Source organism: Thermobia domestica, chromosome 7 (assembly GCF_964235325.1).
Source record: "Thermobia domestica chromosome 7, izTheDome1.hap1.1, whole genome shotgun sequence".
NCBI classification, from domain to species: domain Eukaryota; kingdom Metazoa; phylum Arthropoda; class Insecta; order Zygentoma; family Lepismatidae; genus Thermobia; species Thermobia domestica.
In genome coordinates this window covers 287,489,623-287,513,579 of record NC_137460.1, presented here as the reverse complement: position 1 = coordinate 287,513,579, position 23,957 = coordinate 287,489,623, and the positions used below count along the sequence as shown (strand labels likewise).

Sequence of the window (23,957 nt, the reverse complement as noted above, 5' to 3'; positions counted from 1 at the left end):
TGTGAAATATAAGCAAAGGATCCCATTCGTTTACTTTTATGTCCAACACTGATAACGATCGCACACACTCAACACTTGTATCCAACAACCGACGTAATGCGCTAGCTGATTTTTGCTGCACTTGACCTTGACTTACAAACCGCCGCAAGATGGACGTGACTAATTCTCGTTTATTTTGATACCTTAAATTTAACAGGTCCCAAGCTTCTTTATAGTTATCGTCAGTTATTTGTATAGATTGAATAAGTGTTGCTGCTTCACCTTGCAGACTAGTTTTTAAGTACTGAAGTTTTTGTGCACCCGTCAATTTTTCATTATTATGCACTGCTGCGATAAACAAATCACGAAACGAAAGCCAATCATTTAAGTTCCCGCTAAAGCATGGCAATTGCAATTTTGGAAGTCGAATTTCTGTTCTGTTTTTTTGACTATTCACATCACTAGAAGAAGCGTGAGATAATTTACCCTGCACTTCCACTAATTTCACGTTAAGCTTTGTAAGTCTATCTTCAATAGCAGCAAGCTCTTCTTCTTGCGCCAAATAAATTTCTTCTTCGGCACACAAGTTACTGGCAAGCAACAAAAGCTCATTTGTTTCACGTGACAGTTCACTCACTTTGTTTTTGTAGACCTGAACTACACTAATATCTTCCTGTTCTGTGATATTGTTTATGCAGTTTTCAGCACGAGTGACCTTACCTTTTAAAACACGCTTTCGGGAATTGTAAGCTTCCATTGTCGCCCACACAGTTTTTTCTTTCTTGTTAACACACAAGTCCTAGCACGTAGGTCACATAAAACACATAAACACGTATTAACATCTGGGTAGGAGGACCAAATCTTTTTGATGGACTGTATCACACAAACGCTGGTTCGTTCTTTAATAATTTGGTTTAATAATACAATGACTATTTCTTACAATTCCCGAGTTAAAATAAAATGCACATTGAACACCACGATGTTGCAGCTATAGGCTACGCGCTCACTCACACACACTGCTGCTATACACAGTTTCAACAAGCACCTACCCTTTCTTCTTCTTCTTCTACAGCTAACAAGTTACATTGAACAAACATCTTTAAACAAAACTAAACAATTTAAATAAACAAGTTAGGACTAAACACTCATAAATAATGGGCCATATCGATTTTTGAAGAAAAGCATCCGTCATTGGCAGTATGGTTGAAACCTAAAGATTTATATTCCAAAACCTTTGGCCATGTTGATTTCTAAAATCCTTCATACTGTTTGTTATGGCTGAAACCTAAAGATTTATATTTCAAAACCTTTGGCCATGTTGATTTAAAAAATCCTCCATACTGTTTGTTATGGCTGAAACCTAAAGGTTTATATTTCAAAACCTTTGGCCATGTTGATTTAAAAAATCCTCCATAACAATAACAATTTTACTAATAAATTCCAAATAGTTTTGGGACATACTGTGACTAAAGTATAACTTTCTGAAAATTAATAATAATAAAAAAAACATTACAACACATTAGCATACAAATACACAATATAGTTACGATTCATAAACGCTAAAATATTTACTGGGATATTACTAAACAATAAAACGTGCTAGAAAAAATCTAATCTAAGAATACACATGCTTAGTTACGGGTTACTATCAAAAATGAAAACTAAAATCCAAGATTAACACTGAAAAAGAGATTTAACATTGAATATAGGTGTAAAATTTCATGTTCTACGCATGAGATTACGTACTAAGTTTCATTTACAAATACAGAAATATATACATTACTAACAACTAAAAATTTTCTCATTCTGAGCATCTCGATAATTTATATATATATATATATATATATATATATATATATATATATATATATATATATATATATATATATATATATATATATATATATAAAGAATTCTAAAAAGAAAATCAAACATTAATTGTGAGTCATACGTATGATAACATGTTTAAGAATTTGGAAAGTGGGAAGGGATCCTAAAAAGGAATTTAAAATTTAAAACACAATTAAATATATTATCACGCCAAAATATCTTCCCACTAGCTGAGGTACGGAAATCCCGCCAAGATTTCAAACTGCTTTTAAAATGCAATCCCCGTACGTATGTAACGTAATTACTAAAATCCTAAATTCAAACATTAAAAAAAAATAATGCCATTAAACTGAAAGTAAATTATTAATAAGGTTTGCAACACTAAGACGCAGGTGGTTGAAGTACGAAGTACTACGCTGAGCAAAGACAGAAAGAAAAAAAGAAAACTTAATAGCTGTTCTTCGCTGAACAGTTAAAAGCTAGAAGCAAAAAGAAGTTTAAAAACAATGCGTAGTTCTCTTTTCATTTTTTCCATGCATCATCAAAACTTAAAGCAAAAAAGAAGAAAAATGAATACATGTTTATCGCCTAGAAATGCGTGGCTTTCCTTTTCGTGTGCATGTATTCTGATCAAAAGCTGAAAGCAAAACAAAGATTAAAAGAAATACGTCGCTTCCCTGTAAGAAAAATTTGTATCAACATACAGTCTTGGTTGCCTTTTTTTAATGATTACTATTTCTACTTTGATAACTGCGGTCTGTTCGTTTATTTCTACGTCGGTTACTTCTCCGTACAAATCTATGCTTAATGTTCTCACACAGGTTGCGGTTCCTGTCTAGTTTGTGATTACTCAGATTACGTGACCGTGATTTACGACTCCTTTTGTATCTGTTATTCTTTCGTGTGCGATCTTGGTTCTGATTCCTTTTAACTTTTGTATTGCTTACAATCTGATCTTCGTATCTTTGCTTATTACCATAACTATGACCTCGTTTGTGCTTTTTTACTCTGTGGTTTGTGACAGCTGTTGTTGTGCGCATACGACTTCTGTCGTCTACAATCATATGTTCGCAATTGTCACTACTACTACTATTAGCGGTGTTATTAGATTCTGAATAAATCAAATCGTTGTCAGATTTGTTACAAGGTTGGTTTAGAATACCTGTCTCTGGTTGGAATTCAGATTTCTGCGTTTCCTTTTCATTAGGAGTGTTAGTCTCTAGCTCAGGTTCCCATTCCAATGTTTTGTTTACACTAGAAATATCAGTCACTAACTGAGGCTCAAATTCCGGTGTTTCGTATCCAGTAGGAACATCTGACTGTAACTGAGTTTCACATTCCGGTATTTTGTTTTCGGCGCTTTCTGTTCCTTGGTTATTGTCACGAAACACATCCCGTAAAGCGTCTATCTTTTGCCCTAATACGCTCTTTGCCTCAGCAAAATTCTCATTGTCTTCATCTAGTTTTCGTTCTAACGTAGCAAAGCTCTTATCATATACCTTTTCTAATCTATCAAAATTCTCTTGCTGCTTGCTTTCTCTAGCCTCTAATTTTTGAAAAAGTAAATCTAATCTATCTAAGTTTTCTTTATTTCCCTGTTCTAATTTAGCAAGGTTCTCTATTTTCTTTTTTTAAATCTTCAAAAATTAACTTTAATTTCCGGATTATATCTGCCTCGTTGTATGCCATCTTACACAAAATAGAATAGACTATTACTAAAACATATTTTTCAAATCATCTGAAAGATTTTTTTTTAAATTCCTGGTACTGAGCTGAAAGAGAAATGGTATATTAAAATATTGATCTTATAATCATATTCGAGCACCAACGGTCTCGATTCGGGTCAGTAGATCGGGCTTCATTTATTTGTAACCAATTTGATTCGAGTCGCTGTTCGGGCGGCCATTTATTTGTAACCAATTCGATTCGAGGTCTCTATTTGGGTGAACATTTATTTGTAACCGTTTTGTGTAATCTGGTCGCTGTTCGTGGTTCTACCAATAAGTATTCTCCTGAGACTGGAACTTACCTGGACAGAACGATAAGGACCTCTCCAAGAAGAGTTACAAACTGTTCCCAAATCGCTCGTCGGTCTCAATGATGAGATGAGCATTAGGCGCCGAGAGGTTCCGGTGTCTCGTCTCGAAAACCTCACGGACGATCATCCAGACCATAACGCACACAAACATCAATCATACAAACAACGAAAACACACGGGGTTAAATATCACTATACTTATTTATTAGAACACTATCATATAAAAAAATAGCGAAAAAGAACGAACACAACACTAAACACTGAATATGTATAATAATGTTCGTCACTGAAATCACACTTTGCCTTTTCAGTGCGCGATAGCCCTTTAAATACATAATATTATAATTCGGATTTCACTGTAAATGCTTCTCTCACACCATTGACACACTTGGGGGATTAGCACTGGGGAAAAGTTGTTTGGATCGTCCCACGATGAATCCAGTTGTTACGCCGAACAATTCTAGAGCGTAAAGATGCTTCTTTAGCAAATTAAAAAAAGGTCTCCAAAGTGGAATGCTGATGTTGGAGGGCGCGTGTATAACTTACATGTACGCACAAGGTCTGCGGACCTGGGACTTCACTAGTTGGGGGCTAGCCGTAAGAAAACGTCCTTCACCGGCTAATAGCTTGTGCCTCTTAACACACAATCGTACTTGGTTCCCGACGCGACGTGCGTGGTGGCTACATACAGTAGCACCAAAGCTCAAGGTACGGGCTGCAATGGTCAACTGAAAAGTGTTGGCAGTTAATTCCAAAAATCACTCAGTTAACTCACCTGTAGGCACATACAAACAGAATACGGAAAATAATTTATGTCAATTTTAGTTAACTGCCTACAATGCACTAGACACGGCGATAACTCTGGCGTGAGAAAGTACAGATAACGAGCTGGAAAACAACGCAGTTGGTGCCACTTTGGGTCACTGGAACATCTGGTCAGCCCGTATTTCTCTAATCTACTGCAATATTTCCATAAGCGATTAAAGAAAACACTTAATTCAGTTCCCAATAACTATAGAATATATACTGTGCATATAATAAGTCAGGGAGAAACACTGAAATGGTTCGTCACTAGCTGAAATGTTCTCACTAAAAGCAATGTTTTAAATATATATATATGAGAAAACGATGAAAGACTTCTTTGTCCAATTGTGTGGGAAAGAAGCAATTTCCACCGAAGAAAGAACTTATATGCGTCGCAGAATAAAGTACAAATCGAAAATAATAATCACTGTCTTTACGAAATATACAGTGTGTCCACAAAAATACTTCTATAACCTGGTGGCGGTTATACATTATTACCACAAAGATATAATGAAGGTACAGAGCAAGTGTTAAAAGATAAGAAAAAGTATAAACTGTTTGCAAGATACGAAGGCCTCAAACATTTAGATAATGGATACTCTATGCAAAATTATTTTTCAAAAATGAACCATTGAAAAGTGAAATTCTACAATAATCTGCAAGGAAAAGAGTGAGTGGGTAATATGGATCCACAAACTAGATTCATTATTGCTGTCGATTTTAAAAGTTTTGTAAAGAAAGTACAAAATAGTGTTTAGATTATTTTTCATATTAACGGATGTATATTTTCCTTAAACGATGATGAACGGACACTTTTATTTTTTCAATTAAAAATGGAGTAAGTGGCAGATTCCACTACCAGTATCAAACTTATAATTAACATAAAATACAGATAAGATTTTTTGGTTTTCAATGGCCAGAAAAGCGATTTTGTAGTGATATCCTTAAAGATAGGCATCTGGTAATGCACCAAAAACAGTTGCTTTAATTCCATATTGACTGCCATTTGAATTTTTTAAATAGGATAATAAACAATTGTACCAAAGCAAATTAATTTTTTTGGGAATTTTTGCAGGTTTATTTTTGATTTCTCGAAAAAAATGTTATTCTATAAAAAGTCTTAGATTTGTAGGTAGGTTAGGTTATTTTTTATTTTTTAAATATTGAAATTTTAGTTTTCTTGTAATAAACATTGTAAACACACCTCATATTATTTAAAGCTCGTAAATTAATTCAAAATTATTTGTTTGTAACGCTTTCTCTTACTTCTTTATATATGCCCGCATACAAAGTTAAGCGAAAAAACACGATCTTAGAAACGAGCTCAAAAAATTTTCTCAGCCAACCGGGCCGGGACGAGAAAGACGGCCATGAGCTGCCCCATCACTAGCAGATTTTCAAGGAAAATCTTTCGAACAATATGAAGAGAAATTTGTTCTCAGTATGAATGATTCAAATAAGTTTTCCTAGTTGTGGCTGATTCATGCTTGACAAATGGGAAAATGATTAGTTTGTATGACTTATTGGTTGCCTAAGGCGATACTTGTTCTGATCTACGTAACTTAAAAAAGACATTAGTAATGAGTCTTTATATAGCTATGTTGAATCAGATGAGACAGAACATATGCGAGTCTGTTTCTATTATTTTATTTACACAAGTAAAAAGAATAAAAATAATAGAAAGAATTTAGTGTTGTTTTATATATAAATTTACTTGTTAAAATGAGATAGTGTAAAGACAAATAATGTGTTCAAAATGTTTGTTAATTGCCTTCGTTCTATAATTTCTCCAGTGACTTATTCGATAGCGGTATTGAAAAATTTATCCATACGGCTTTACAAAATTATATTTGATATTGATCAAAAAATCAAGCTTAGGTATTCTTTCTACGTATGGATATGTTAATAGTAATTTCGATAAAATGTATTACGTATTTTGTATATAGAAATCTTAAAAAGTGAAAGTGCGCTTGAAGTTAGGTAATTATACTACTTTTCAGTGTATTAAATCTACAATTTTCGTTTACACCAAATTATATAAATTTTTAACCTACCACAATATGTTCTTGCACGTTGTAAAAGGGTGGTCGATATTGTTTGCTTCGTAGATCTGTTACAGGAATATTATTTGCATTGGTTGCTCTATGATAAATTATTAATACTAAAAGTTACCTGATTTCTTCACTTAATGCCTTCTATGTAATATGTTTCTATGTTTTTTGTCATCACCCACATATTATTTATCAAATATAACTCAATACTAAATAGCAATCTTATTAATTTTCCCATTACTTAATTCATGCGGAAAAAGTCGCTTGGTGCTTCTACATATATGAGGCTGAAACACCTCTCATTACATCACTGCTTCCTCAAATTCCTAGTAAATACATCAAATTGATAATAAGCAGAACTCTCAGGTAATGGGAAAACAATTGAAAGAGAACAAAGTACAAAACTGCGAGTAGTCTAAATCAAATACACCCTGTTTCAAAAAGAAATTATGTATTACGAAGACTTATTTTGTCCAAACTATCGATCGCTACGCCTCGGCTCGGCTATTGGAGAAACGAATACATAGTCTAGTTTATATTTATAGCCGCTAGATGTCAGTTGTCTTCTGTTTTCCTTGGTAACCGTCATATGTTTAAAATCCATTAACTCCGCAGCAGAAATCATTTTGTGTTCTCGAGTTTGCGAAGTGCAATTCTGTGATTACAGTGCAAAGACATTTCAGGTTGAGATACCAAATTGATCCTCCGAATGGGTGGAACATTAGCAGATGGTATCGACAGTTTGGAGATACAGAATGTGTATGTAAAGGAAAGAGTCCTGGTCGCCCTCGTGTTCCTGAAGAAAATGTTACACGAACTCAAACTGCTTTCCAACGTAGTCCTTCAAAATCAACTCGTCGTGCCAGTCGGGAGTTACAAGTGCCGACAACAACAATTTGGCGTGTTTTGAGACGTCGGTTAGTTATGAAGCTATACAAGTTACAGCTGTTACAAGCTCTGCGTCGTGATGACAAACGCAAATGTGTGTCATTTTGTAACGAGATTCTGGATGCTATTGACAATGATAACACTTTTGCAGAACGCATCGTGTTCAGTGATGAAGCGACTTTTCGTGTTAGTGGTCAGGCAAACAAACAAAATGTTCGAATTTGGGACCTACAGAACCCATATGCAGTCATTGAACGTGTACGAGATTCGCCCAAAATCAATGTGTTTTGTGCTATATCCCGATCATCTGTTTACAGCCCACTCTTCTTTAATAGAAACACGGTTAACAGTCAGCAGTATCTCGCTATGTTACAAAACTGGTTGTTTCCGAGGCTGCACGAAGACAACTTCATTTTCAACAAGACGGGGCACCTCCTCACTGGAGTCGCCAAGTGCGTGAATATCTGAGTGAAACTCGACCAAACCGTTGGATTGGTCGTCAAGGAGCTGGCGACTTAGCATCTCTCAGCTGGCCTGCACGGTCACCAGATTTGCCACCTTGTGACTTCTTCCTGTGGGGTTTCGTTAAAGACAACGTTTATATACCACCATTCTCACAGAACCTAGAAGACTTGAAGAACCGGATCCGTACTGCCATAACATCAGTGACGCAGGACATGCTTGCGCGAGTATGGGAGGAATTTGAGTATCGATGCGATATTGTTCGTGTCGGTTATGGAGGACATATTGAACATCTGTAATTTGAACTTTGAACTTGAGAGGTTCGTAAATATGTGTGTAAAATTTCATATTCGTATGTCTTGAAGTTTAATAAATATATGCATTCGAAATACGTATATTGTTTTTGAAACAGGGTGTACTTGGTGTCAAACAGTGTCCCGTCCCACTACAACTACTTGGTCCAACACTGTTGTACAGTACTATGCATGAAACTCTAAAGTTTGCATGGAAATGAGCTATGACATATCCTTTGGAAAAGCGGTTTTATCCGTTGGCATTTTACACGCTACTACACATTAACTCTGCTGCACAACAAATGGGAGACTGATTTACATGCACGTATCTTTGTTGTTCGGTGAAACCCAGTTTAACGGGTGTCGCTGACTTCAAGTTTTTGAAAGGAAACGGATCAAAATATATTGATGAACTTTCTTCAAACTAAATTTCGAAGTTCATGTGAAGAAATATTTAGTAATAAACTGAAAATAAGATCCAAAACGAGGAAAGTTATATAAATATGGAAACTGAAACATTATCTGATTGAATTAAGACTCTATCAGAAAGCAACGGAACGTATATTTTCAAATCTATCATTCACCAGTACTTCCTGAGAAACAGTTTGTCATATACCCTGCGAGACATCGTCTTCTACAGCAGTTATTTACTGAGATAAATGAAAGATATTACAAAGTGAACAAATTCCGTTTTTTCCCTCCCTTTTTAATAGGAGGTTCCACGAATGATAAAATTGCCTCAAATAAGGAAGCAGTGCAAAAAGTTCCCTATATGCTCAAGAAATAAACCCAGGATAACCGCTGGAAAAATTAATAATTAATAAACGTTACGCAAGTTGTGGAACCTCCTCATACTTACTTAAAGAAAGTGTGTGTACTAGCGATCCTATTTTTTGACTAAAAATCCCTGCTGTTTTTATCGTTAGAGCTCATTTCAAAGTCTGAGATAATATTTTTAAGCGTAATTTCACATACGGATGTTTACTTATAATTACCTGAAGTTGTGAACTTTTTAATGATGTCCAATGCAGAAAATGGTACTCAATCGACTTAGAAACTAGTTTCAAAATTTAGTACCACTAATATAATATTTAACTCATCATATATCAGATTATCATTCTTGAAATTCCTAAAATGCTTCTTTAATCTATTGTAATTTCCTTATTTAGTGTTGACTCAAAAACTATACTTCCTTCTCTTTCTTCTAGGTAGCGAAATTTCTAACAAGGGAACAACTGTTATTTCTTGGGATAAAGAAATAAAGGATGGAAAAAGTCCTACGCAGATCCTACTCGATATTTTGAAAGAACAATTTCATCAGATTTTTCGTAGACAACCAGACTGGAGAGCATGGCAGAAGATTGCAGATGAACTTCATAGAAGATGTTTCCCTCATACAGACTGGCGTATTTCCAGATCAAAATGCTTTTCGCATTGGACGAGAATTAGAAATCTGTATTTAAAACGTACACGGTGTCAAATTGAGATTTGGAAGTATCGCAACGATATCCGTATTGTTAAGAACCTTTTCAGGCATCTTCGTTTCCAATTGAAGAGGAAGAAACCAAAGAAATTGCTATGTTCAAATTGGAAGTCTCAGCACATTCAGGGATCACGTTTAGAAATGGATAGCAATGTATCCAGTTCAAGGTTGGACACTGAGGAGGATGTGGAAGAAGATGATCAGGAATGGTCCCCTGAAGAGCGTAAGTATAAAGTAGAATTTAGAGAAAACAGAATTTTACGAGAAATAGGAGTATCCCGAGAAAATCCATGGATACAATTTTGTGCATGAGCATCTCGCATCTTGCGATGTAACCGGGAACTCTGGAGCAGGACCGTTTGCTCTAACGCAGCAACACGTCCATTATTCTCCGTAAAATGTTCTCTGGGTGTTAGAGAACTCGTTTCTGCTGCAGGATTACTGCTTCGTTCTTAAGATATGAGATTTTCATGCACATCATCGTATCCGTAGGTTATCCCAGGATTCTCCAGTTTTCTCTCCTCTCTATTTCACCAACTCTAATCTGGATACCTCCCAGACCGAACTGATCTGGGAAATGTGGAATTATTATTAGAATTTATTTTTGGGCTGCGTAAACTTGGAATAAATCTGAAATTTAACCAAAATACCTAGAATTTTTCAAGTACTTTTCAGAATTAGTGGGAATTCCAATTCCTTAAATATAATTTTGTTTCTTTATTTTCTATTCCTTAATGCTTTTAATAGATATCAGTAGTTACAATACACTGAGGACCTACGTGACATCTTTAACTAACCTTTTCATTTGAAGTAGAAATTATCCATTTAAATACTGTCTGTCACTTTGTTCCCTTCACATCTTTTTTTTCTAGCATACTTTCTACGCATCCTTCAGCATGTAGCTCTTTTTCAGTGTCCTAACCATTTTGTTACGTTCAGTATTGTTCTCTTTTCAGCTACTATTCTCTGCGTTCTTCATTGGTTTTACTTTCGGTTCGACTTCTTTTTCTTCATTCTTCAAACCCACATTTCAAACTCCTCCATGTGTTTTTATCGCTGTTCCTTTCGATCATTTCTCTTACTTCTATTCTATATACTTCAGTTATTTTCTCTAGTGTTCTTACCTGATATTGATTTTCTCTTCGAATTTTGCAACAGTACCTATATTATCTGCTTACCGAATATGCCTAATCCTTCTACCTCGTACCGAAATACTGTCTTCTTAATGCAGACACATACTTTTTTCCTACATAGTTTGCTGAGAGCCAATATCATTGGCGAACTCACCTTCGAGTAGCACTCCTTTCTGTCGTTACTTCTCTATTCTGACTTGTTCTTTTTGGTTTACATATACGTTTCTTAAAAATATTGAGTTCTTCTATTTTCAACTCAACCTTTTTTTTAGTTCTTATCAGTATTTTCTAGTTCACTCGGATAAAATATCTACATCAGTCTACACTACACCACTTTCTGTAATATTATGCAATCCTTGCATGTTTCTGTAATCGATTTCTGAGCCACTGGTGCCTATTCATTTAATTTTCCTTGCTTATATATCTATGATTTTGCTTTGTCTAATACAATGTAATTTTAACATTACTTCTTCACAGCACTGTTTGTTTATGAACAGGTTGGTTAATAATTTTAGATGTTATTTAATTATAACATTCAAAACATAAATAAATGAAAATAAGTAGAGAAGCATACAGTAGAAGTTAATAAAACTAAAAGAAAGAAAACAAAAATATAAACGAAGCAGAAGTGGTATCGTGTTAAGTATTTTTGTTGGTATAAGAGAAATTATTTTTTAACAGACATTTATCAAATTTTAAAAAATAAATTCAGTTTGTGTCCTTGAAATTTTCTCATGTTAAACTTGATTGATAATGTACAGTAGTATAAAATGTGGATATCCTGTTCTTGATGCAAAAATGAAAAATCCTTCTTGTATAAAAAAACGTAAAATGTATTAATTATTTGTTCTTGGAAAATATTCAGTTATTCGCAACCATAAGTGCCTAAGAACCCAGAAAAACATTATATGATTTTTAGTGTGTGTCCTACGATCGTCTCATGGTATATTCACACTATTACAAGAGTAGATTCATATATTTCTCGCACCTAAAACAGAAAATTACTTTATACAAGTTGCACTGTTGTTATTATAAAGAAACCATGTTATATAAGTATTTGAAGAAGCTGAGAATATATTGCGGATCATTTGAACAGCCTGTGTAACCACCAGGATTCCACACATTATACTTTTACACAGTTGTATATTCTGGTTTGACAGCATGGGTTACCATTGACCTTGTATTAATATTATTATTAGTGGTAGTAATAGTAATACAAAGGATGCTTAATAATGAACAGATAGTGGTAGTATTGATACATGACAAATAGATGTCTATAGCGAGCAGATAACTATATGAATACGCATATTTATCTTCCGCAATTGTTGAATTAATTTCAAGGGCAGGAAATATACGAGGGTTGGAACTTAAATAGTGGCAATACTGCTGTGGAGACACTATGCAATGAAGTGTACTAGTGGCGCTGATAGCACACGTTGTTGACATACGTACCTAACCTCTGAGCAAATAGACTCGCCCGCCCTACGTCACCGGCAGGCGCACAAGCGAGGTAAGCACAGTCATTTGTGAGCGAACGGTCTAACGAAAGGTGTCACTATGTTTTCGAAACAGGAACAACGGAGTTGGATCAAGATTGAATGTGCCAGAGGTCGAACAGCACGACAGTGTCATCAAGGGCTTCAAGAGGCGTGTGGGGAATCGGCATTGCCGTACAGAACAGTAGCCTGGAGGAACGTAATGCGTTAGAATAACACCATCACAGTCGTACACGCGAATCACCATAACTTTCACCACACTGGGGCTCTGACGCACTTTCGACTTTCGCGGTGACCCATAATGACGCCATTCGTTGGATTGTCGTTTCAGTGTTGGCTCGTAAGATCTGGCCCATGTCTCATCCAGTGTTACGATACGGCGTAAGAAAGCCTCGCCTTCGCGCTCATAGCGCTCCAAGTGCGTCTGAGCAGCGTCGTAACGCATCCATTTCTGCAGTTCCGTCAACCCATGGTGATGCAATTTTGCGCATGCCCAGGCGTTCCTTCAGGATGCGAAGCACAGTCGTATGCACTAATCCGGTTTCGTGGGCGAGCTCACAAATCGTCAGGCGTCGATCACTGTCCTCTAACGCGGCAACAGTTTGCACTTCAGAGACGCTAGGATGACCTGCCTGATGCATGTCTGCCACAGTCTGCCGACCTTCGTTTAAGGCTTTTACCCATCATGCCATTGTTCTGTACGGCAATGCCGATTCCCCATACGACTCTTGAAGCCCTTGATGACACTGTCGTGCTGTACGACTTCTGGCACATTCAATCTTGATCCAACTCCGTTGTTCCTGTTTCGAAAATACAGTGACACCTTTACGTTAGACCGCTCGCTCACAAGTGACTGTGCTTCCCTTGCTTGTGCGCCTGCTGGTGACGTGGGACGGGCGAGTCTATTTACTCAGAGGTTAGATAGGTATGTCAACAACGTGCGCTATCAGCGCCACTAGTACATTTCATTGCATAGTTTTTCCATAGCAGTGTTGCCACTATTTAAGTTCCAACCCTCGTAAAAGAAAGTAGGTTGCTGAATTTTTAGTTTATTTTTATTCTTAGACAGAGGAAAATATGCGAATATTTTTTCCTTATGGTGTATGAGAATGAGGAATGAAAGATAAGGCCTGATGAGACTGTTTGCGATATTGTATTTGGATGCCGGCTGCGAAGACGCTCCTGAAGCAAACCCCTGTAAACTCTGCATAAATGAACGAGTCCCTGACATTGGGTTGAAATATATCTTGCAAACTGTGTGTAAGGAAAGAGTTGCTGGTATTGGGTTGAAATATATGTTGCAAATTGTGTAAGCGTGAGAAGTGTACAACAACTAGATTTATTAAGAAAAAAAGGAGAAATTTTTCGGCTTAGAAACAAACCTTTTTAATAAGTGTACTTTGTAATAGAAAACTGACAATTTTTGTCATAGTATTTCATTTTCCCGCTAGATATCATTCACATTTGTTAACAGACTAAATGGCAACTGTGCGAGTAATGTCGACACAGTAATGCCGAATCCTGGAAAAAAAGTTTCACACGAGGAGTTTTTGGTTTAGGCAAAGATTGTTCGTTCAAACTGAATTTTACTGTATTGTTTTCTTCAGCTAAGTAAAGAATACTATGTTTGTATTTAATACATGCTTCATGTTGATGTAGAAACTGACCACCAAGTAACATTGAAATATCTGTAGAGTCTATCACGTGGAACCAGTCAGTGTATGTTTAGTTGTTAATAAAGAAGTGAATTTCTTCTTCTTTCTTAATTGTTATAGGAGGCTGATTCATCGATGCTACCACATTATTAAATATTTTACTTTTTAGTCTACATTTTAGTTTGATCTTTTCTAGAAAGGATTTTCCCAAATAAGTAGTTGTACTTCCAGTGTCTATAAAACATTTTATAGGTTTATGGCATACTGAAATCGTGATTTGCATTTAAAAATCTCATTTTGAACTGTAAAAGTTATTACACTCTTTTTTTTATCTGGATCATTGGTTACAGATTTCGTGGTTTTCTAAAATTGCACTGACGTCAAAAGTGATTTTTCATTCCACGCGTCTCTTAGTAGAACGATTAATCCTAGTACTAAGGGTACCAGATTCAAAAGTTCTATTGCATTAGCATAGTCTATGTTGTATTTCTTATTGAAATGATAAGTTTCAGCAACGGATAAAAGTACTTGTTTTTGATCTGGAACCGATGTTAACAAAAGCATGTTACAGATTTCAAGTGTGGTTAAATTTACTATCATATCGCAAAATTCTATCTCGCCCATCTTTATTTCAAACCTGTCCAAAATATTTTCCTTTTCTTCAGTAAATGAAGCAAATATTTCTTCAACACGCATAATGCGGTATATTTTTTCCTCGAATCACTTTTTTTTTTACTCTAGTACTTAAATTATTATCCACTACTTTATGACAGACAAATGCCCAATCTACATGTTTATTAATAATATGTTGGAAATCTAAGCACAGTGATCCTCTTATACTTCCTAGCAAAGGAACTAATACAATATCTACAGGAGCTATTCTCTGTTTAATCAAACTATTAACTCGAAATAATATGATACAAACAGAGTGACCTTCACACAGAAATGTTACGTATTTGACTTTCTATTGCTTTAATTGCACTTCGTGAAACAAATTTCCCAAAATTGCATGTAATTCCTCTATATCTCCCTGATAGAGTATTATGAGTTACAGTGACATCTGAGATTGTAGATCCCGCAAACGCAAGCAAATCTTCAACGAGCGATATTTCATTGTTTCTGCTGGTTGCTTCATGCCCAGATGTACACAGTACATTACTCAGGTTAACGTTCTCACATACACCACGCGTAGTCAACAAGGTTAGGTTACGAATATTATTTCGAATATCCCTCTTTTGTACTGACTAAATGCCATCGCAGCATAAAAAGAATTCATATTTAAATATGTTCAGCGTGCTTCGCTCTCACACGATAGTAATTTTACTCTTATGATTGCCATTTGTCCTGAATAGGTTATATACTCGAAATATAATTTCTCTCATATCTATATGTCCTATTTTATCGTGAGACTTATACCCTTTTGAGAAACACCGAGTTTTCACGCAAAGGTAATTTTTTTCTTACTACCTCTTGTGTATATAGACAATATAAAGACGTATCGCATAGTACGTTTAATGGTGTATGTTTAAATGGGTATTTTTTGTCATAAATCTGAAAAGTTAATTTACAAAGATATATATCGAGAGAGACAGAATTTTATTTTAGAAAATCAATAATAAAAAATAGAAAAGTAGAAAAGTATTGGCAAAAAACCTATTATGATTAATTCTTCTCGAATTGATTATCTGAAATTAAAGATCCATTGGGATCAATTAGTAAATTGGAGCACATTTAAATAATAATAATAAAAAATACTTACCCAAAATAACTATGTAATTTTCGCGTAAAATACACAACAAATAACTTTGTTTTCTCGTTTCAAATACTATAAAAATTTCACTTCATTAAATTCACTTGAAACATTTGTGATATATAGAGCATTATTATAATAATGTGCCCCTTTGCCAGCAATGTTGTAGCTACATTCTAACTGCTATAAGATAATTTTGATGTTGCACAACTTACCTTCCCATGACAACAGAAGAGCATATGTAGGACACAGCGCCAAGAAATATTCCTAGAGTTCAGCACCTGCACATTCATACCAAAGACAAAAGTAACTGCTGACATCTGTCCGCAATAACGACTGATATTGTGAGTATCTGTCTTTGAACCCATGTGATTTTCTTTGTCAAACAAGTAAATACATCTCATGGCAGTAAAGAGCCCCCGAGATGCAAAAGCAAACTTGTCAGGAAGGTGAGCTCAGTGACAAAGTCATAGATATGTGGATCCAGGCACCACTTCCAGTGGTTACGAAAAAAAATATATATAGTGAACAAAATTTTGAGGTATCACAAAAAGTGTCGTAATATCTAAAAGTCAGCTAAACGTAAAGTACCAGAACAGACAAAAACTAATAAGATAAATGCTTTATTTGACATTTGCACTTGCCAGTGCAAGGATTCGATTTTCTGTGGCTGTCGAAGCAAAAGAAAGGTTCCGCACTTATACATTAAAGAAAGCCGACGGAACAGTTATCACTAATGCAGACCGTATTTGCAATAGATGGAAAGATTGCTTTGACGATTTGCTTAACACTCAGCCAAAAACTAATGTTCGTGAAAAATGGGAAATGCTCACTGCAGAGCTGTATATTCAAGAGCCTAACTGAACAGAAATAGACATTGCTATAAAGAAATTAGAGAAACATAAATCTGTGTATGCAGACGAAATTCCAACAGAGCTAATTTTAGCTGGAGGGGGAAAATTGTCGAACAAGATACACAAACTCATTCTCCTTATCTGGAACAAGGAGGAATTTCCACAAGAGTCGAAAGAATCAACCATTTTTCCAATTCACTAGAAGGGAGACAAAACTGATTGTAATAATTATCGAGGCATTTCCCTTCTGTCAACGTCCTATAATATTCTCTTAAACATTCTGTTAGAAAGATTGACCCCCATATACAGACAGGGTTTGCGCAAGTGGTCCAAGCCCGAAGAAACCCGTTGGGTTTTTTCGGGTTGGACCCACCTGAAAAAAGCACCTTGAAACCCACCTGGGTTTTTGAGATTTTTGTTAGTATATTCTTGATGCAATTAAGGTAATCACATTGAAAGTGATTTTTATCACATTTTGGACTTTTCCTTGGACGAATTAAACGCTTTCACGGTAAGGTATACAATAACATTCAATACAAGATCTTTATAAAGTTCTGAATGCACTGAATTAATAATAATAATAAAAAAATAAACTTACCTTATCTTGAGATAATTATAGAACAAATTAATATATGGATTATGCTTATAGCCTATTTGAAGTAAAATATGCAATTTTATATTTTAGAAAATACTTTCCATGAATAGTGTGCTCTCCGACTCGGCGACGCGGAGGGACATTATCCCTCATACGTTTGACGGGTTTAAGGCCATAGTTGCCGGTACTGCCAGTAAATATGCAGTGCATTAGTAAAACTATTAGTATTATTTTTTATTACCTTTGATAACACAAGTATTCTTTAGTAAAATTTGGTTTTCCAACAACAGTTTAGTTCAGTTATGTGTTGCTACTCTTCAAATAAGCATTCTGTAGAATTAACACCAGCAATAGCGTAAAATTTTTTTGTCAAATTGAAGAAGCTTGATGCTCGGAGTTCCGACAACTACGTAACGCTTACTATTTCAAGTGCTGAATTCAGACTTCGTATTAGTGGAAGTTTCGATGTACAATAAAGAAAGTTCCATTTTCGGAGAGAGAGAGAGAGAGAGAGAGAGAGAGAGAGAAAGAAAGAGAAAACGTCGCGAAAGAAGTGCTCAGGATATTCCCGCAATTAAACGCACAAAGCATCGGAATTGAATACCTCAACAATAAAATATTTATTTTACGCTGGAAGGTATTTAATTTCATTTAGGACATTTCGAAACATTTATTTTATAAAACATGAATTATATCTTTGTTTTAAATTAATATATTTGGTGTTCATATTTGGCGAACGTCACTGAAGCTCCTGGGATGATTCGATCTCCATTTGTTCGTTCGTCTGCCTGTACCATACATACTACAGGGTAACACTTTCGGTTTTTTAAGTTTAAATATTCGGCTTACAAGCACGAGAGGCACTAAATTTCCTGTATAGATTTTGGCGGCATACCAACGTAAAATTTCGAAATGGTATCCACGCTACAAAGCGTATTTTCGGTCTTTTACAAGTTGAAATTTTTTGAGTAGAAGCACGAAACACACTAAATTACCCGTATTTATTTTGGCGGCGATACGACGTTAAATTTCAAAATAGCGGCCATTTTTTCAAAACAGCAGAGAATGGAAAATTGTTACAAATTGTGACAATAATAATCTTGAAATATAAATCACATTTTAACACTTTTACCGCAGAGACATTGAAATATTAAAAAAAAAAGCCTGAATTTACTCATATGGGCCCAGGTGGGTTTGGCTTTTAAAAAAATACCGGGTTTTTTCAAACCCTACATAGATGAAATTACTGAAGATTATCACTGCGGAATTAGGTGACTCGATCAACTATGTACTAGCAATGGATATTTATCATTCGACAAATACTCAAAAACAAGTGGGAGTACAGCAATCCGGTACATCAATTACTTATTGATTTTAGAAAAGCCTACGACAAAATTAAGAGGGGAAAAATTGTACAACTTTCTTAAAGGATTTGGAATACCGAAAAAAGCCAGTTAGATTAATTTAGAAGTGTTTAAATCAGTCCCAAAATAAAGTCCAAGTAGCAAAATTGTGATGCATGATTTGGTCCTATGTATTCCTCTCAAAATTTAAAGAGAGGAGTATCAGTGTACCCATATCTTATGAAAGAGAATCGACTCTCTACTCACTCATATAACCATTTAATGTATAAAGTAATAAAGCCTCACCAAAGAGAATAAAATAAACCAATAACCTCCGAAATTTACATTTTTGACATTTTTTAGCCATAAAAGACGAGATGGACCACCCAAAGTTACAGAGGTATATACCCCCGCCCTGTATTACCATACCAAATTTTTAATGTTGACACATTCTAAAATTTAAAGGAGTTACTCTTATATAACCCTCAAAATTTTGTGGTGTGCCAAGGTAGCCATTGTAAAAATTTAGAAGGGGTTGTCCTATATACCATAGATCATTGACCCCGGACTAGAGCACTAAATCAAAAAATTTTGCTGACTCAGCTAATAGTACGCCTACCGATACTGCTCAGAAATTGGGTAGGGTAGTCGGTAGAGCTCTCACTTCTGGGTCGAAGTTCCTGCACCTTAGGTGCAAGATATGTGTTTTGTGGTAAATAAACGCCAAATTGGTTGGTTTTCTCAATTTTTTCCGTTTCTCGCTCTGTTACATTATTTTCATTCTTAAAACAGCAATTACTACTTGTTTGTAGGACGTTTAACTCATGCTTTAATGTAAAGTATAAATGTTAAGAAGTTAGTTTTCATCTCCTAATAACCGTAAGACCCTTCGGGAATTGTGAAATTACGAATTTGCTACAGTTGACTTCTTTCACCCCTGTAAATAATGTTCCGGAACACGATTTTTCTTCTTCTCAGGAGGAATAAGCTGTTCTTTGCTCGCTTTGTGGTGTGGAAATTTAGTTTGCTTTCGCAGTAGTATTCGTTGCTGGAAAGTAATATTTTATAAATACTCAATTCTGAACCTAATGGTTAATACAAACAATAAAAATATTATTACAAGAGAATCCAAATGAATATATAGTAAGCTGAGAATGGGTTATGCTATTTATTGTCGTGTATTAAGCATGCGATCGTGTTCATTGTTTAAATATTTTAATTCGACATTTTGATTTGTTATCGTAGAAAAATTTAAGCAGCCACCTAAATTAATAGGAACTTACAGACGCCTATATTAAACACAAAGACTGGCTGTGTCCCAAAATGAAAAAATAGTGCCGAATACAAGTTGATTTATGTGGTGAATCGAGGGGAGGTACAGAGCAGAAGAAAATATTTAATGCAATCGTCAACAACAGCCTTTCATTTACGATAGCATATTTTTGTATAGAAAGGTAATTAAGAAGCGAAGCTCATAGTAACAGCTTTTTGCTGGTTTAACGTGGTTGTTCAAATTAAGATCAAAAGTGAAAAAATACTGTAGTTGTTGCGTTCGGTGTTTGTTGTGTTCAGTGTTGCTTGCAGATAACAAGCATATCGCTTTACAAGTATTCCAAGACCGCAAAGCAGAACAGTAGACAATGGGTGAAAATGTCGCAGAAAGAAAATGCGACTTGCAGAAAGATTGTATATTATGTAAAAAAGAAATAGAGCTTCACAAAGATTTCTTTTCTGTAAATAAAACACGATTTGGAACAATTCAACATTTGATACTCATGATAATATGCCGATAATCTTGAGATGCTTGAAAGGGAAGAGTAAACGATACGTACATTCGCCAGTGCTACAGTGGATGCAGCTGAGTCGAGACTCTAGCAAACAGCTGTCCGGCGACGAGATGCTCGCTGAGCCATTGCCCATTTCTTGGTAGCGTTGCCATCGTGGTTATAATGTGATTGTGATACTTAGAAAATGGTGATCATGTTCGTAATATTTGTTCGGAGAAAACTGTTCTTAAAGGTCTTAAAACTTATTGTTCAAGAGTTATCCTGTGAAGTTTACATCCGCGACCAGCAAAAATATGAGTGCGTTTCTTGACGGTGTCGCGGCGAAATAAACCAAGATAAGTGAGGACGAAGATCAACTAACTGTCTCCAGCGAGACTGTGCCTAGTGCTGTTATTTTGGATACGGTGTATATTGATGGACACAATATGCCATCTAGACCTACATCATACAGTAATTGTTTTGATTCGAGTCATATAAAGATATTTTTGGATAAAGTAAACGATAAGTGAAGTAGCTATGGAAATAAAGGAAATTGTAGGATGTGAAGTGCATTAATCTACTTAAGCAAACGGGCTGCCTAAAGAACCAATTTCCATTTAGGATGCCCTTGTGATCAATATTCAAAGTTTTTTGCTTTCCACCCTACATAATAAATGATAATGATCTTCCTGTTGTATTGTAGCCGACAAAACAACAATCAACCAGAGATCTAAACATACTGTTAATATGAGAGTACCATTTTTGACATTTCATGTGAAATCTTGTTCAACTGTATTTATGTAGAGCGTAACTTTGTTAATGATTACACTGGGAAAGGTTTGACAGCAAGCATTTTGAGTACATGTAAAAAGTTTGACTTTTATGCATCACTATTAAGAAATAATTTAGTTGGTATGGCATTCGATGGGTAAAGTACGTGAATTCAAACAGGAGTAGAAAAACACATGAAAGATGAACTTGTTCTAGAAAGTGTTTCTGTTTCCTGAGACTTAATGCATAGCGTTAGCTGTGAAACATTCATGTTTCTGATCTAATTCAGAAGGGTCATACCCTTATTAATGAAGCTGTGAAAGAGTTTTCTATAGGGAAAATGTAAGAGATACTTTTACAGTTTTCAAAAGAACAAATATTTTTACAAAACAAAATCATTTAAAACCATGAAATTTGCAACCTACTTTTCCCATACAGTTATATGACTGACGTCATGTGATAATACTATGATGGAGATAAAATAATGTATTACGTTTAAGGATTTGTTACTCTCCAAAATAAATGAAGATGGCATGACTTGATAATGCCTGTGACCTGCTTCATAAATGTCGTGTGGTTAAATTTGACAACATTCGAACTCTTCGTCTCAAAATTTTAGATAATAAATGTCACTTTCATTAATGTTCTTTGAAATATATGTATGTAATTGTATACGTATTTTTGTAATGATAACAATAAGTGTTCTTTACTGTAAAAAGAAAACATGTTCTCTGACTTTTCGTGTTCTTCGTAGGATATTTATATGTATTTATAGGATAAAATAACTCGAGGATTTGAATAAAAGGATTAACTTAAGGGTGGTTAACATAGCATATAGATTGCTTTATTTGTTTTTTCAAAACTACAATAAATTTGACCGCTGTGAAGCACTATTAATAGATTCCTCCTTCATGTTTTATATATAAAACATTGTATATTTGTAGCATGCACGAGGAAACTAATGATGATAGTGCATAATAGCGGTCTTATATTTTATATATATATATATATTTGTGATGGACAAATACCGTGTGCGTGGGTTTCCTCGGGGTTCTCCCGTTTCCTCCCACTTTCTTCATTCCACCATTTCATTCATTTCTCATAATCACCGTCTCCTTTATCCTAACCGGCATAATCGTAGGACGTAAAACTCAAAAATTGCATTTCATTTCATTTTTATATATATAATATACAAAACATTAGAATGTATAAAATATTAGATTGCTTAAGTAGAGTATATTACAAAGATATATCTACTGTATATAGATAACATGATAATGACATACAAACCAATAAGTATAAAAACATGGGAGGATATCTACAAGCAAACTACAGTAGATAAAGCCTGGGAATATTTCCTTAATATATATAGTAACTATTTTAATGCAGCATTCCCGACTACCACTCGTAAAATTTACACACATAAGACAAAGTCGTGGATAACTTCAGGAATAAAGAAACCCAGCAAAACAATTAGAGAGTTGACACGAAGAGTCAAACAAGAGTTATCGAACCCGGAACTTAATAGATATTATGCGAATTACAAGCGCATATATAGACGTGTAATAAAAATGGCTAAAAGAATGGAATAAGACAAACAAATTGAGCGTTCAAAAAATAAATCAAAAACACTTTGGAAAATAGTAGAGTGAAACAAATAGTAAAGCATCTTATAGGGAGATAGGAAACATTGAATTGAATCATGTAGATACTAAAATAACTGACCCAGTATTCAGTGGTGCCCACCCCCCCTCATGTCCATGACGCACCCCCCCTCAATTGCCTATCCGTAGGTGTTCTTCCATGAAAAAAAATCTTTTCGATTAATCTTTACACCCTCTCAAACATATTTATATAGATTTTTAACCCCCCCCAAATATTTCAATGACGCAGTTTGCGTCATAGCCCCTCCTTGTGGGCACCCCTGCAGTATTAGTTGCTAATATTATGAACAACTATTTTACTGAAATCGGAAATAAAAGTGTAACGGGTACTAAATTCGAAATAAAATCTACGGAAGATAGGCTACAAAAAACGATGTTCCTTCAGCCAGTAATACCTAACGAAGTTGCTGAAATAATTTCAAAGCAAAAAGACAAATGGTCAGTAGGTTTTGATAACATTCCAATGACAATAGTGAAGAAAAGTTCCGCTTATATAGAGGAACCTTTGACATATCTTATAAATCTTTCCTTTTCATCAGGACAGTTTCCTCAAAAATTAAAATTAGCACGAATTAAACCAATTCATAAAAAAGATGATAAGTATAAGGTAGAAAACTATAGACCCATTGCCTTACTTTCGCCCTTCTCAAAAATCATTGAATCAACTATGCAAAAACGTATAGTAAGCTTCTTGGAAAAAACATAATATAATAGACACTGCTCAAAATGGATTCCAATGCGAAAAGTCAACTGAGACGGCGATAATTAATTATCTCGATTATATTCGGGATGCATTAGACAACTCCTCAAAAAACTAAATAATATCGGTGTAAGAGAAGTTGTAAATAAATGGTTCCAAAGCTATTTAGAAGATAGAAATCAAGCCGTAGAAATTGATTACACGGATCAGCCGGGTACAAGTTTCAAATATACCTCTGACATCAAACCAATAAAATGCGGGGTGCCACAAGGCTCGATTTTAGGTCCTACTCTCTTTATAATTTTCATCAATGATTTTCCAGCTTACATAAAAACAGCCAAACCAACCATGTTTGCTGACGATACAAGTATAGCCATTACTGAATACACTGACAGTAAAATGA

The 23,957-nt window shown here is 35.0% G+C and overlaps 1 protein-coding gene across 10 annotated transcripts in view; it reads left to right on the top strand.

The window, feature by feature from the left end:
• LOC145691005 (uncharacterized) overlaps positions 1-23,957 on the top strand; it is a 318,751-nt gene that overhangs the window by 245,539 nt on the left and 49,255 nt on the right. For 9 of the 10 annotated variants that reach the window (XR_014132318.1, XR_014132319.1, XM_081766498.1 and 6 more), the window contains one exon: positions 9,553-10,050. Coding sequence is in view for 8 of the 10 variants with exons in the window: in XM_081766498.1 (XP_081622624.1) it covers positions 9,553-10,050 (498 nt within the window). In the remaining 2 variants the exon portion in view is untranslated. Of the gene's footprint in view, positions 1-9,552; positions 10,051-13,521; positions 14,223-23,957 lie in introns of those variants that run through there. The other variant, XM_081766497.1, reaches the window with a different exon arrangement.